The sequence below is a fragment of the Carassius auratus genome, unplaced genomic scaffold (assembly GCF_003368295.1).
Source record: "Carassius auratus strain Wakin unplaced genomic scaffold, ASM336829v1 scaf_tig00214237, whole genome shotgun sequence".
NCBI classification, from domain to species: Eukaryota; Metazoa; Chordata; class Actinopteri; order Cypriniformes; family Cyprinidae; genus Carassius; species Carassius auratus.
Window position 1 is genome coordinate 75,001 of NW_020527572.1, and position 12,977 is coordinate 87,977.

Sequence of the window (12,977 nt, forward strand, 5' to 3'; positions counted from 1 at the left end):
AACATGTTTGAAAGATTTTTCCTTTGGATTTTATTGGGGGTCCTTTTTTGTCAATCACCCAAAATTTAAAACAGTGCTGCTTTATCTATCTGTCTTCAGACGCCACAGGAGTACGAGAGGGAGTACAACCGCGAGCGAGAGCAGAAAGGAGTGGAGGCCAGCAAGTTCCACGGCTTTGCCTACGATGGCATCTGGGTGATTGCGAAGACCCTCACACGCGTCATGGAGCTGCTAAGACACAAGGACAGGCACGACATGTACCACAACTTTACGGTGGATGACCGCGAGGTGGGCAAAATGGTCCTGGACGTGATGAACGAAACCAACTTCTTTGGGGTGACGGTAAGTTAGTACTGATGGATGATCTACAGCTCAAAAGATGTGTCTGGTCAACATGTTTACTATTCTGTAACATGTTTCACTGAAAAAACTACCGGGGCTTTCACGATTTCATTTTAGATTGTGCCAGCAAGTGAAGTTTCTTACAGCTGAAATGTTGTAAAGGCCATATTGTGGAAAGATGGCCACTTTCATTGCTGCAAACTGCCTGCGAGAGGCTGAGGGAGGGCAAATATTTGAGAATGCAACTTGTGATTGGAGGCTAGGAATGTTAAACGTGATGTAGCTGACAGAATGAGAGCCAGATAAGAGGTAGGGAGATCGTTGGTATGCAGGGAGTGTCCCGTCTGCAGACATCACTGAACGTGTTTGTTTATGAGAACGCACTGCTGCAGGCTGCCAAAAGAGAGAATCACAGAGCGCAAAAAGAAGGCAAGTCAGCAAATCTAAAGGAACCTGGTGAAGCTGAAGCGAACTATCTCTCTAACAAAAATGGGAAGATTTTTTCGATATTGCTGTAAATGCTTTTGGTTTGAGAAATGAAAAGGGGTTAATGGGCATTTTGGGTTTTGGAAGAGTATGTCCTCCAGCCCTCCATCTTCAGCTTTTATCCAGCAGTTACTGTATCTCTCATGTGTAGCAGAGTATGTTTTCTGTTTGCCCAGTCTGCTAACAAACAATGCATGTGCCGTGAGACTTCAGCGTAGAAGCTTAATGGAGAGGAAGGAAAAACAAACACAAATAAAAAAAGGAAAATACTGCTGGAAGACCAGTGGAAATATGAGCAGAAGGGCAAACAAGAGCATGTGGTCATTCTTTTCCCTCTCTTTAGAGAGGATGAAGATATATCAGTACAGTAATGGTTACTGACCAACAATGTTAATGTTATGTGCAATTAAACAGACTAACCCTACTCAAAATGAATAAAAAAAATTATCACTGTACGTTATGTGTGTGCTGTGTTGCCTAAATTCACTTATAGCCTTTGAAATGCTTGTTTTTATTTTTAATGTTTAATTTATTTATAAAAATAGAGTTTTGATGTTGGTATCATTGGTACCATTTATCAAGTATCCTCCATATCATTGCAATATTTACCATCATTAATTTCATCCATCACTACATACAGTATAAGTGATGTTTTAAGGGCTGATCAGATTCCCAATATTCATCCTAAAATAGGACTTCTTCCTGTCAAAACTGAATGATTGCAGAGAATCGGCTTGAACATAGTTCCTTAAACTTGTCCCTTACTACAGCAGATAGTGGTCCCACAAGGATCTGGCTTGTCTCGTAACGATGGCTGGGACTTTTTCCAACAGAACGGGCTGTTCTAGCTTCTCTATCAGTCTTTGAGTCCTCTGAGAAAAGCTATCGATCATGTGCCAGTATGCCACAGGAAGTAAAACATTATCTTAGAGAAGATTCTGTGGATCATTTTAAGTGAAGAGTGGTGTTGTGCTGCTTTCATTTGGTTAAGAGAGGGATAGCACAACTTTCTGATTGTACGTTCTAGAAGCAAATATCATTTCCATTCAAAGGTTTGGGGTCAGTAGTATAAATAGTAAGCACATTTCTGAAGGATTATGTGACACTAAAGACTGGAGTATAATGGCTGATGAAAATGTAGCTTTACCATCAAAGAAATAAGTCATATTTTAAAGTATATATATAAAAAAAGACTGATGAATGATAATTTAATGGTCAGATTTCACATTGTTTTCTTGTATAAGGATCCTAAGCATTAAGATTCTGAGAAGAATCAAGAAACCCTATTGGTCAAAAGTGTTGAAAACCTAATTTGTTCAGTTTTTATTGAAATTTACACAGTTTAATATACTTTGAAATTAAGGCATACAAAAAATGCTCAACAGGAGAAATAAGGAAATCAAAATGTAATTTAAATTTCTAAATCAAAGCCTTTTTTTAGTGAAAAAAATATAAATATAATTATATATAATATATATAATTTTTATTCCATTTCTTGAATATACAAAGCTTCCTCTGTGTGTGTATATATATATATATATATATATATATATATATATATATATATTTTTTTTTTTTTTTTAGCTTTTCATAAAAAGGGATACATTAATAATCATAATGTTCAATTACAATTGTCAGAAACAAAACCTCCCCCCTGCCCTCAATCGTAGATGTTATAAGTACAAGTCATACAGATTGTAATCCAAAAAAAATCAAAGCCTTTTTGCAGATATAAAATCTAATAGTGGTGTAAAACTATTCTCATAACTTGCAAAGTTCCCAAAAATTTGCTGCACTTGTACAGAAGGTATAGCATTACATTCATGCTTGTGTCCAGTTCAAAATGCAGTGGTAGTCTTTTTGGTTCAGGCTGACACTTACTGTGCAAGTCACAGACTCTGGATCCAGCAAAGAAGTCAGAGACCAACACGAATACTTGTTTCCATATACAATTTTTACAATTTTGTTTCAGTTTTTGTAACTTAAACATGTTTCTTGGCAGTTTTACCACCTACTTTTGTAACTTTTCAAGTTATTCAGAGGACCTGGACTACTTACATTTTAATAAAAACAGGAAAAATGTTTTCTAAAATATATTCATACAATTTTAATAATATTCGAAAAGTTGAAAATATACTACTTGCCTTCAGATGTTGACTGTTGACTAGTAGTCAACATCTACTGTATATATGTATATATTTTGTGGCGAGTCGGTTTCCTCCCCCCTTATTATCATTGTCACCCTGTCCTTTAATAGGCGCCCTTCGCCAGGCTCCAGACATAACTTGGGCTGGCGGCGTGTGATTAGGCACACCACACGCAAATGGTCCTCATCACCGCCGCTGTTTAAATGCCAAGCGCACCTCTACTTGGGAGACTGGCCTCTTCCCCGTGCATGCACACTGGTGTCCTTTTGGGTCAGGAAGGTGCGTAGAGGGACTCAGAGACATGAGCTGCCGGACCCGAGGTCCAGACGAGAACAGACTGTTAATTAAGGCCTGACGCCACCACTATATATATGACTGTGTAAGCACAGCCCTAGTTTACAAATCCCAATGAATGGAGTCATTGCAGCATCAGTAGACAGTTGATACCACTGAATATGTTCAGCTTGCTGCTGTCTGCTATTATAAGTGGCTGTTTGGTTGGTTCGACAGCAACATCATCATTTGCTTCCATCACCTTCATCACCTCCACCCACAACTCCTTTTACAAGCCTGAGGGTGCCTTGCACACCTGTATGACCTCCATAAGGCCTCCTGCCCGGCCTGTCCACACCTCCGCACAGACTCACACTCACACACTGATAAAAGGTTCCATCAACATGTTTGACCCATAAGCCTACACCTGCAGTGCAATGCAGTCTATTTTCAGCTGTTCTAATGTTATGAAACCAGTCTAAAAAAAGAAACTGAGAAGACATTGATTTAGAAAAACTCTCCAATTACTGTTACATCTTGAGTCTTAAAGTGACGGTTCATCTTTATTTCTTCAGTCGAACACAAAAGGAATTGTTTTGCAAAATGAATAATGAAAGCTATAGTCTTGAACAACAAAATATGACCTGCAGTATGTTCCTACTTGCTGTCTCCACAATGTTACAGAAATGACATCCTGCATAGCATATAAATCAAAATGATGTCTTGGAAACTATGAAGGATATGTACATTTCCACAGGTAGGGCTTTCGAGTCAGTAAATTTCATCTGACAGAGTGCTGCCTTTCACATGATGTTTTGTTTACACTAAAATTCTGAATTGCAGTTTTAATGTGTTTTGTGAAGGCGATCATTTATCCAGAGCGCCCACATCAGAGCTGCTAAACAAAGAATCATATTGCAGTGGGACCAGAGTCTGCTCTATACTTCAAAGATAGACATTTTTGAGATACCATCGCTTCTGAGTTGCCTCCCATGGTTTTAACGGGCTTCTAATCATTGCCATGGTAATGCAGTATGCCTCTCTCCTGTTATTTTATTGGGCCGAGTGATCCCAAATCCTTTTAAATGGCTCATTAGGCAGCTTCAGGGTCAGGCACACAGCAAACCACATTTGCACATGTTCTTTTTTTTTTTTTTAACATAATGAACAAACTATATAATATTTTGATCCAGTGATGGAGCTTTTAAAAAATATTTATGTAAAAATGCTATATACCTATCTTCGCTTTGACCAGATATACATGCATCATCTGATGAGGCTTCACGTCATGTTTAAATTCATGATTTTGCAGGAAATTCGTCGGTTAATGATTGTGTTTTGTAACTGGTTGAAGTGATTTATTATTTATAAGTACTTAATATTCATTGGTTTCTTCCCCTTTAGAAGATGCATTTCATCCAAAGTTTCTTACAATGCTTTTTATTGTTCTGATTGTCTTTCAAGGGCACAAGAAAGAACTTGCAAGTTCTCAGTAGCCCTTTTATATTTCTTTTCTTTTATGAATAATTCTGGTAACACTTTACAATAAGGTTCCATTAGTTAATGTATTAACTAAATTGAACAAACGGTGAACAATACATTTATTAGTGTCTTTGTTCACGTTAGTTAATGAAAATGAACCTTATTGTAAAGAATTACCATAAATAATATTATACTGATACAAGATGGTTTATTTAGAAATTGCAACAATAAAAATATATATATATATATATATTTTATTTTATTTGACTTTACCTTACTAGTAAAAAGCATCCCAGTCCTCCTCAGCTAGTGCAACCTGGCAACCTCTTACCACTGTGTGCGCCATTCATTTAACAAATCAATTGTGCTACAATTAATTGTGTTTGCATCAAGAACGCGATCAATTCACATATCTTTAATCTAATAAAAGGCCTTAAAAACAAGCACTGTGATAGACCTATAACACTAACTATACACTCCCAATTTGTTGCTGTTCCAAGAGTGAAGGATATGGCATAAAGATGGAAAATCGATCCTTGTAAGATAAATCCCTCCAACTCAGATTATGTGCCATGATGTTAATCATCTCAACTGTGCAATCGAAGTTTCTGCAAACTGTCTCTTTACACATGATAAGCAGCTCTTTTGAAGGTTGTTCGTTGTGTGCTTCTGCAGGGTCAGGTGATGTTCAGGAACGGGGAACGTATGGGAACCATAAAATTCACCCAGTTTCAAGGTAAGTCCATTAGATGGTAATTTTTCATGGTTAACAAGCCTTTTTATAGGAAATGCTGGATCAAATGTTGGTCCTTCAGCCAGTGTTGATCATCCCCCATCTTAAGTGAACATCTCACTCTGTGATAGTGTCACTTCATAGAATATGTGAGAAACATATCTTAGCATGAAGACTGTGCCATACATCACATCATAGATAGTCAGCATGCTCTGCGGCAGCTTCAGCGCTTAATGGGGTCAGAGAATTCCCCTTCTCAACCCTTTGATGTGATTAATCCATGTGTGTATGTGTATGTGTGTGTGTGTGTGTGTGCGTGTGCGTGTGCGTGTGTGTCCTGAGGGCAGGGGAGATTTACTCTAGTTTGTGGGATTTAATCTCGGAGCAGGGATTCCCCCCTCACACCCCACAGCAGCCGCAGGCCAGCGTTACACACCCTCTTCAGTCTTATCTGCTGCAGCACAGAGGCTCCCCCCCATAGTGTGTTACATCACCTCTTCAGACTGTATTTGTGAGCAGGTCGCAGGATCGGAGGACTGTTTGGCTGAGGGGTGATTGAACTGTCTGTCAATATGAAGGCGAATGGCAGTCAGGAAAAAAAAAAAAAAAAAGGAGACTGTTATCAGCAGTGCACTAGAAAGCGTCTCCTACACCGAGAACAATCACAACTCACACTGGCTCAAAGCGTAAGCTTGCTTTGGGCTCCTTATTTCTTTGGGGTTCTCACTTTATCACTGTGCCTTCTGTCTTCTGTCTTTCTCATTCACTTTAATATTTTCTCAGTCGCACTCTTTCTCTCTCGTTATTTACTCACATTAACTCACTCACTCATACTCAGAAGTCATTTATTTTACTCATGCTTTCAAATTCTTGTTCAGTCATATATTCATTCACTCTCACAAGCTAGGTTTCCATCGAAAGCTGCGAATTTAACTTAAGAACAAAATTGGAATATTATAGAGCCAAAAGAGTCTCAATAAAGATAAATGCACACACTTCATTCACATATGCACACATAGGATTCATACATGCACACACATGATTCATAAATACACACACAGGATACACAAATGCGCACAAAATTTACAAATGCACACACAAAATTTAAAAAGCACAGAAGATTCACAAATGCATAAAAAATTCAGAAATGCACACAAAATTCAGAAATACACACACAATTCAGAAATGCAAACAACATTTACAAATGCACTCAAGATTCACAAATGCACAGGACACGATTCAGAAATGTATTTCTGATGCACACACATATATCTTGATTTACAAACTGCTTGCGGTCTGTGAACTTCACTGCATTTGTGTATGAATTTTGAGACTCCCCTGACTTGACTCAACACACAAATGCTTTTTTTTAAACAGGGAATTGTCAGCAACCAATCAGATATCTCCCTTCTTTTAGCCAATCACAAGAACGCACTCCACGTGGGGGATTGTTTACTTATAAGCCAATCACATGAACGCTTTCACACAGCGTGATTATGCCTGTGGTGCTGCATATTAAAGCCTACATGAAATTGTATGAAAATACAGATGTTTAGATTACAATTCAGGTTTACTTTTTTATAATTTTTATATAAATTTATCAATGTCTCAATACATATAGCCCAGTGACTGCAGAAAAAAAGTTAACCATGGATTCATAAATTTGCAATAGGCAATTATTTAATTTTATTGAAATATTTTAATGAAAGAAAAAAAAATACACCTTTTTGAATATTTAAATATATCTAAATATTCTTTTGGATGCAATATAGAAGTCACTTTAATTATAATAATTCGGTCCCTACATGAAGAGAGAGTCAGTGGTCCACTGCAAGAGGAAAGTGACTCTACAGCTGCACAAAGTGAGCCACCGGCTGCATGAGGAAAGTGAATCGTTCGCTGCGTGACTCGTGAGGAAAGTGAATCGTTCGATGAGGAAAGTGGGTCGTTCGCTAGGAAAGTGAGTCATTCGCTGCGTGACTCGTGAGGAAAGTGAATCGTTCGATGAGGAAAGTGGGTCGTTCGCTAGGAAAGTGAGTCATTCGCTGCGTGACTCGTGAGGAAAGTGAGTCGTTCGCTTAGGAAAGTGACTCTAGGAAAGTGAGTCTCCTGCTGCGCAAAGTGGGTCGCCAAGGGAGATATCTGATTGGTTGCAGATCATTCCCTGTTTTAAAAAAAGGTATTTGTGTGTCGAGCCAAGTCAGGGGAGTCTCAAAATTCACACACAAATGCAGTGAAGTTCACAGACCGCAAGCAGTTTGTAAATCAAGATATATGTGTGTGTGCATCAGAAATACATTTCTGAATCTTGTTCTGTGCATTTGTGAATACTGAGTGCATTTGTAAATGTTGTTTGCATTTCTGAATTGTGTGTGTATTTCTGAATTTTGTATGCATTTGTGAATCTTCTGTGCTTTAAAAATGTTGTGTGTGCATTTGTAAATTTTGTGCGCATTTGTGTATCCTGTGTGTGTATTTATGAATCATGTGTGTGCATGTGTGCATATGTGAATGAAGTGTGTGCATTTATCTTTATTGAGACTCTTTTGGCTCCATAGAATATTGCATAAAACATTTGCGAATAAGCATACAGTAGTTGCCATCCAATGAGTCAAAGAGAACAAAATCATCACTTCTTGATAGACTGACACTAAATATCACTAAGAACAGTAGGAGAAGCCACCAAATATAATATTTTTCATATTTATTACTTGTGCCTCAGAGCATACAGATGAAAAACAATAAATGCGGCCATTGCTCTTTGGAGGTGGATTCCTGCTGTTTGAGAACACAGTCGTGTTCTGGGAGGCAATTATATTATATTATATAATTATATATATTATATTTATTTACTTTCTAGTTTATTAACTGACTTTCTCATTCACTCACTTATTCATTGGAAATATACTAAATGATATTTAAAATCTGAATTTAAACCACTAGACATCATATAGTTGTTGACTTTGTAAATGGTTACAAAAAAAAAATTCATGCAGTCATTCAATTAAATACTGAGGATGTGCCTGGTGGTTATGAGATGCACGACAAATGAAAGCAATATGTATTCTAAAATTGACTCAGAATGTCAACATGTATAATATTCTGGATAGAATTATAGTCTGAATCTTAAAAAAGTCTGTGCCCATCATACACTACATGATTTTGTCAAAATCCAGACTAGCTATGACTTTTCTATAGATTAGGATTGTCAATTCTTGAGTGTAAATTGGGGCAAAGCTTATGTAGCATATTTCAACTTTGGCTCATTAATTGGCTCAATCATTCACTTTTTCACCCATTCACTTTATTCATTAAATGACTGTGCTTTGAGTCATGCACTGAATCACACATTGACTCAGTCTTTCTATCATTCACACAAAAATAATTTCTTAATGAGTTTTTAATTAGTCTTTTAAATTGTTTACCAGTAAAAAAAAAAAATACTGCAATACTGCTAATAATTTTATTCACTTATTTTCAAACTTATTTTATCTTAAAGTACTGGCAGATTTTTTTTTGTTTATTGTTCTAAATTGCGCTACTTATTTATACTTAAATAAATAAATCTGCCAGTGCAGTAAGACAAAATAAAATTGTGAGAGTTCCAAGTAAATTTAGATACTTTATATGGAAAATAAGACACAAATATTTGTTTAGAGTATGATTTTTGCAGTGCACAATCAGGCGCTTTGCTAATTCTCTCAACATTTCCAATCTCTCTCTCTCTCTCTCTCTCTCTCTCTTCTTCCCTCACTGTTAAAGGATAGAAAGGGATAGCCCAGGCTGAATATTTAGAGAGGTTCTGATCCTCAATTGAACCTGCCATCCATCTTTAGAGTCTCAGTCTGTCAGATCCTATATCACACGCACTGCCGTCACACACCAAACCATCTGGACAAGACACTCAGAGCCGTTTCTTAACCTAGTTATTTGACAATGACCTCCTGGCAAGAACTGTTTCTGGCTCAGCTGTTTATTTCTCAATGCTTTTTTGACAAAGCATGACTAACATCAATCTTTCAAGTCATTACAATTGACAACTAATAACTGAACACTGTCTATTAGTTTACATGCTTGCTGTCTTTGTAGTGTCCCATTGATCTCATGGTTAAAGAACCTGAACGATGACATTGTCTACAGCAAAACCATGTACACGGATAGCGCTGAATATTCATAGTCAGTGATTTTCCTGACAAAGCAAGACCGTCTAGAGCACTAAACTTCTAGTTGGGTACCACCATGTACTGTTTAAGTTGTTATTCATATTAAAATTTGGCCTGGCTGAACCCACAGCAGTTATATGGAAAAACCTGAAACCATTAGATGAATATGAGTTGGCATCTCAATTCATACTCATACAGTAAATGTTTAGCGTTAGCAGTCTTGGAAACACACATATACAGTATATCCAGGAGCTAAGTGATAAATATCTTATGTCCCATGTTCTCTGATTTTAAGTGACTTTTCTTCCCTCTGAGTGTTGCAGTCAATACATAAGCAGCTGTGAAGCGCACACAAGGGAGAAATATTGAGTTTTAAAATGGCTTTTGGAATAGACTTTCTTTCTATTTGGCCTCTGACATTAAGTCTTGTTCTGCTGGGAAGTTATTGACACTTAGCTTTATTTGATTGCATCTGTGGACACAGAACCTTAAATTTGACCTAACCATCCTGTTTTTGTCTTTAATACCTAGGTCAGTGGTATTTGGCTTTTTATTTCATCAGCAATAATAAAAAACAAAACAAAAAAGACGCATCATGGTGATAATTATACGAAAAAGAAAAAAACACTGCACTACAATGGTGTTTTTAGAAGAAGAAATGTGTATTTTTGAAAACTGGTTAATTGACTAATTTTAAATGCTTTCTATTTATATTAGATTAAGTACTAAATGTTTATTTGTTTTTGTACAGTTTGCCAGATTGTCATGTTTTCATATACATATTTTCATGCAAAGGTTTGGGGTCAGTAGTTAAGCAGCACAACTGTTTTCAACTGATAATAATAAGGAATATTTCTTGAGCACCATTATTTTAAACAATAAACTAATAATATTTCACACTATTAATGTTTAATGTATTTTTGATAAAATAAATTAAGCATTTGATCGATAGGGTATGTCATATTTTGCACTAAAATATTTTTTTGGATAATATTGTATTTCCATTTAATTCATAGTAAAATTGGCTAAATATAACAAGTCTAAATATTGACTAAATTTAAAGGGATGTTTTGTCAAAACAAAAAGTGCAAAAATTCACAAACTGTGTCCTTGTCAGTGAAGCTGTTATGTTTTCTGAGTAAAGTAAAGCAGTTTTTCTTAGTGAGATTGTTTCAAATCATTGTTTTTGCAGATTTGCTAATCAGGTGCCTTTTAATGGATGTGCAAATGCATAAGGTTGCAATTTACATATTTTTTCAGGTCAACATAAGCCTGAGCGTTTTGGGACAATCTGTTGGACTAGTTCTGCAGTGGAGTGCACAGAAACTAAATTTACCATCTATTGTCTTGTTTCTCTCTGGGGGCCGCCGGCTTTGAACACACTGCTCTTATCGCCGCTGCCCTATTGTTTTTGCTGTCTTTCACAGAGGGTCAAGAGGTGAAGGTGGGCGAGTACAATGCCATTGCAGATGTACTGGACCTCATCAACAACACCATCAGGTTCCAAGGTAGGAAAAGCCCCATTTGTGTGTGTTTGTGGGTCAGCATTTGAGTGAGCGAGAGACAGAAGGTTCACACGCCTGCCAATGTTGTGTACTCACTGTTCCATGTGTGGTCATCTGAATAATTCAAGAGGTATTTTTGTTTTCCCACATTGACATTCTTTGGTTTTGTCCTATAATCCCTTGATATTTATTTTCTTTTCAAACTGCCTCTGATGGAACTTGTTAAGAGAAATCTTTTGGCAGGATTACCCTGTAAAGCCTTACATATAGCCAGAATTTATTATTATATATATATATATATATTTTTAAATGGAACAGTTTTTTGAACCTAAAGAAATAATAATAATAATAAAAGAAAATCTGCATGTGTTTTAGTTGAGTATTGTATTTGATACATTATGGCTCAAATAGTATATGATATGGGGCTAAAACCGGGGGAGAAAAAAAAACACTCAATATACTCGAGCAAAAATATGCAAAACATATAATCGAATGCGATTTAATGGTGATTGCACCAAGAAAGTGTTTCTCAAAAGATATTTTACCAGGATTTTCCATTGATAATTAATCATTTTAGTAAGTGTTCATCTCAAAATATTAATAACAATATAGTACCTTTTTCTAATTAATTACTTTATAAAAATCTGTAAATATTTCACAGTAAACAGACATGTACCACAATCTGAAGGGGGGAGTTTGTTTTTATAAAGGTACTGAAAAGCCTTTTACAGCCTTAAAAAGTGTGAACTATGGATCAGTAGACATAGATGGTATACAACAGGTTTTTGTTTTGTTAATTTAGAGTCTATAGAAATGTGTACAGTAGGGTTACAGTGAGCTTTATAGGGTTAAGTGGTGGAAAAAGTTCAAACACTGACCACAACTGAACTGGGTTTTCTAAATTTGGCTTAAAAAGAGTCTAAACCATTATGGTTAAGACTCTTATTTTGAGGAAGTAGCAGTAAAGCCTCACTGTAGTACATGAAAACACCCAGGTTGTCAAGAAGCAAGCCATGCAAACAACTCTTTGACTCATTTTGGTGACTCATTTGGTTTAAGTGCTTGACTGTCTTCCAACTTCTCATTATAATGTAAGATCTAATCGCATCTTACATCATGACCACCCGTCCACAAACATTATGTAACCTTGTGCAGAAATAGAGCTAATATTTCACATTAGTGCCTTGATAACCCCATCAGTTCGCTCTCTAGTTGGCATGGCATTTTAAAGCCATAGTCATTTAAATTACACAGGAGCGTCTTCCTAGGAGATTTTGAAAGTTTTCTCAGAGGTGACGTTCTTAGAATTGACTTTTAAGACTAATTGACTGTGAACCATCATGACTCTTGTAGGTGTTGAGCCGCCCAAGGATCGGACGTTTGTGCGTCTGCAGCGCCGGCAAATAAATGTCCCCCTCTACAGCATCCTGTCTACCATCACTATCCTGGGCATGCTCATGGCAGGAGCCTTTCTCTTCTTTAACATCAAAAACCGCAACCACAGGTCAGTGCTGAGCAAGACTATGAAAGGAAACGTTCAGGAATGAAACGAACAAAAGTCTGACACTACATTGAAAGTCTGGGAGCTTTTGTTTCATGTGAAAATCAGTTTTTAAGATCAAAAAGTAAATACAGCTTATTTCTGAAAGATTTTTTTTTTTTTTACTGGTAAACAATTTAAAAGACTAATTTAAAAAGTTTGTATTAATGATTCTGCATTAATTTTATGTCACAATAGATATACTACTGTTCAAAAGTTTAAACGATAAGAAAAAGTTTGGTCAGTAAGATTTAGTTTTTTTTAAATAAATTAATAATTGTTTTCATCAAGGATGCGTTCATTTAA

The 12,977-nt window shown here is 36.4% G+C and overlaps 1 protein-coding gene across 1 annotated transcript in view; it reads left to right on the plus strand.

The window, feature by feature from the left end:
* The window catches only part of LOC113091598 (gamma-aminobutyric acid type B receptor subunit 2-like), an 85,713-nt gene that overhangs the window by 31,033 nt on the left and 41,703 nt on the right, over positions 1 to 12,977 (plus strand). The window contains exons 6-9 of the mRNA XM_026257174.1: positions 100 to 342; positions 5,406 to 5,466; positions 11,054 to 11,134; positions 12,485 to 12,635. Of these exons, the coding sequence (XP_026112959.1) occupies positions 100 to 342; positions 5,406 to 5,466; positions 11,054 to 11,134; positions 12,485 to 12,635 (536 nt within the window). The remainder of the gene's footprint in view (positions 1 to 99; positions 343 to 5,405; positions 5,467 to 11,053; positions 11,135 to 12,484; positions 12,636 to 12,977) is intronic.